Source organism: Sinocyclocheilus grahami, unplaced genomic scaffold, assembly GCF_001515645.1.
Source record: "Sinocyclocheilus grahami isolate Dianchi unplaced genomic scaffold, SAMN03320097.WGS_v1.1 scaffold467.1, whole genome shotgun sequence".
In the NCBI taxonomy this organism is placed as follows: Eukaryota; Metazoa; Chordata; class Actinopteri; order Cypriniformes; family Cyprinidae; genus Sinocyclocheilus; species Sinocyclocheilus grahami.
Window position 1 is genome coordinate 494,695 of NW_015505646.1, and position 1,632 is coordinate 496,326.

At 34.4% G+C, this 1,632-nt stretch overlaps 1 protein-coding gene across 1 annotated transcript in view; it reads right to left on the reverse strand.

Moving 5' to 3' along the window:
* Positions 1 to 1,626, reverse strand: part of LOC107553241 (class I histocompatibility antigen, Gogo-C*0203 alpha chain-like) — a 10,901-nt gene extending 9,275 nt beyond the window's left edge. Inside the window, exons 1-3 of the mRNA XM_016235410.1 lie at positions 1,497 to 1,626; positions 1,186 to 1,356; positions 215 to 478 (exon numbers count right to left, since the gene is read on the reverse strand). Of these exons, the coding sequence (XP_016090896.1) occupies positions 215 to 478; positions 1,186 to 1,356; positions 1,497 to 1,557 (496 nt within the window). The 5' untranslated portion in view covers positions 1,558 to 1,626. The remainder of the gene's footprint in view (positions 1 to 214; positions 479 to 1,185; positions 1,357 to 1,496) is intronic.
* Between the last annotated feature and the right edge of the window lie 6 nt (positions 1,627 to 1,632).

The following is a 1,632-nucleotide window of genomic DNA, read 5'->3' on the forward strand; positions in this document are numbered from 1 at the left end:
ATATTTATTATAATATTTTATTATATTATATTATAGTATTCATAAAATGTTCAAAGCAGATACCCACAAAAGTTTAGTGTAAAAATGAAAAATGGAATGTTAGTGTGCTTCGTATGGCAATAACAACTGTTTTTATAGTCAAGCAACATTTTGTAATCAGTGGGACTTTCATGTATTTAAATTATTCTAACAAATAATCATCATAAGTCTTCACCTTCTTGATTCTGGGTGTCATTCCTCCGTTTAATGAATTCCTCACACTCTTCTTTCAGGTGAATTTTCTCTAGACTCGCTTGCTCGGCCTTAAGTGTCCATGACTGCTTTAGATCCTGTGCCTCTGGCATCAACACTGTCCACGAATCAGTGTCTGAATCTAAAGTCAGATAATCTTTGCCATTGAGCTGAAACCGGTCGGACAGCTGCAGGACTCGATATCCTCGCAGCTTACATTCCCTCAAACGTATATATGTGCCATAACCTGAAAAATAAAGATGGATTTATTGTCACCGAGTGACTGCATGACAATACGTGACAAACCAGTATTTATTATCAAAATTCACATATTCTTACTCAATCCAATAAATGGCACCACTTGGTGGGTCTCTAAAGATTAGCATCCAACAACAGCATTATACCACTGTATGCTCAACGGTAAAGTACAGCAATTCATTTAATGTATTGTTTGCATAAATTTGCATACTCAAGCCCAAACATTATATTTAAAGTAACAGTAACAGTGCATTTTAAACTTGACAGTCACCCGAAACAGAAAGTACATATATATATATAAACCAACTTTGCATAAATAGAACAGAATAAAAGGCATAATTAATAATATTGTTAATATAATATTTGAGCTTGAGTATGCCAATTAATGCAAAAACTGCACAAAAAAAAAGACTGAAGCCACATTTCAATAAACAAAATGATTCAATAATTATTAGTTTAATGCTGACAATGTCATAACTATTATTTTATATTCATAATGTACTTTAAGCTTTTATTGGTGTTGTTGTACTGTTTATTGCTATAATCTAGTGATGATCTTTTTTTAAGCTGAAATACAACAATTAAAAATAGGTTCTGAATAGTGGTTAAACACATTTAAAAAAAATCAGTATCGTTAAAAATTGTACTGATCCGTCTCTAATCCTGATCTACATGAATTGCATTAAAATACTTTACTTGCTGTAACATGATGATCATTCTCCACCATCATCTTAAGGACTTCATCTTGAATGGGTCTGACAACAGGTTGCTTGTCGAACTGGCCCTTTAAATGTGCATCATTGACAAGGATCCTCTCCACGACTGTCCCGTTTACCAAAACACTGCGCTCGAATTGAATAATAACGTCTACAACAACCACCACACAAAAGAGGGCTTTATTGCTTGACAATAATTAAAACAACAGATCATAATGGAGGAAAATATGAGCAACAGAACATCAATTCCTGGTTAGGAATGAAGATGCTATAACAGGATCAAAGACTTACCCGTTGGAAGAGCCCAGGATAAATCTACAAGAAAAGCGAAGGTTACAAAGAAGAGGAGCATTTCTGCGGAATATGAAGCGAGAGCGGCGACGGCAATAGTTTGCTTTGAATCGCGACTCGCTTTCTTTCGGTTTCT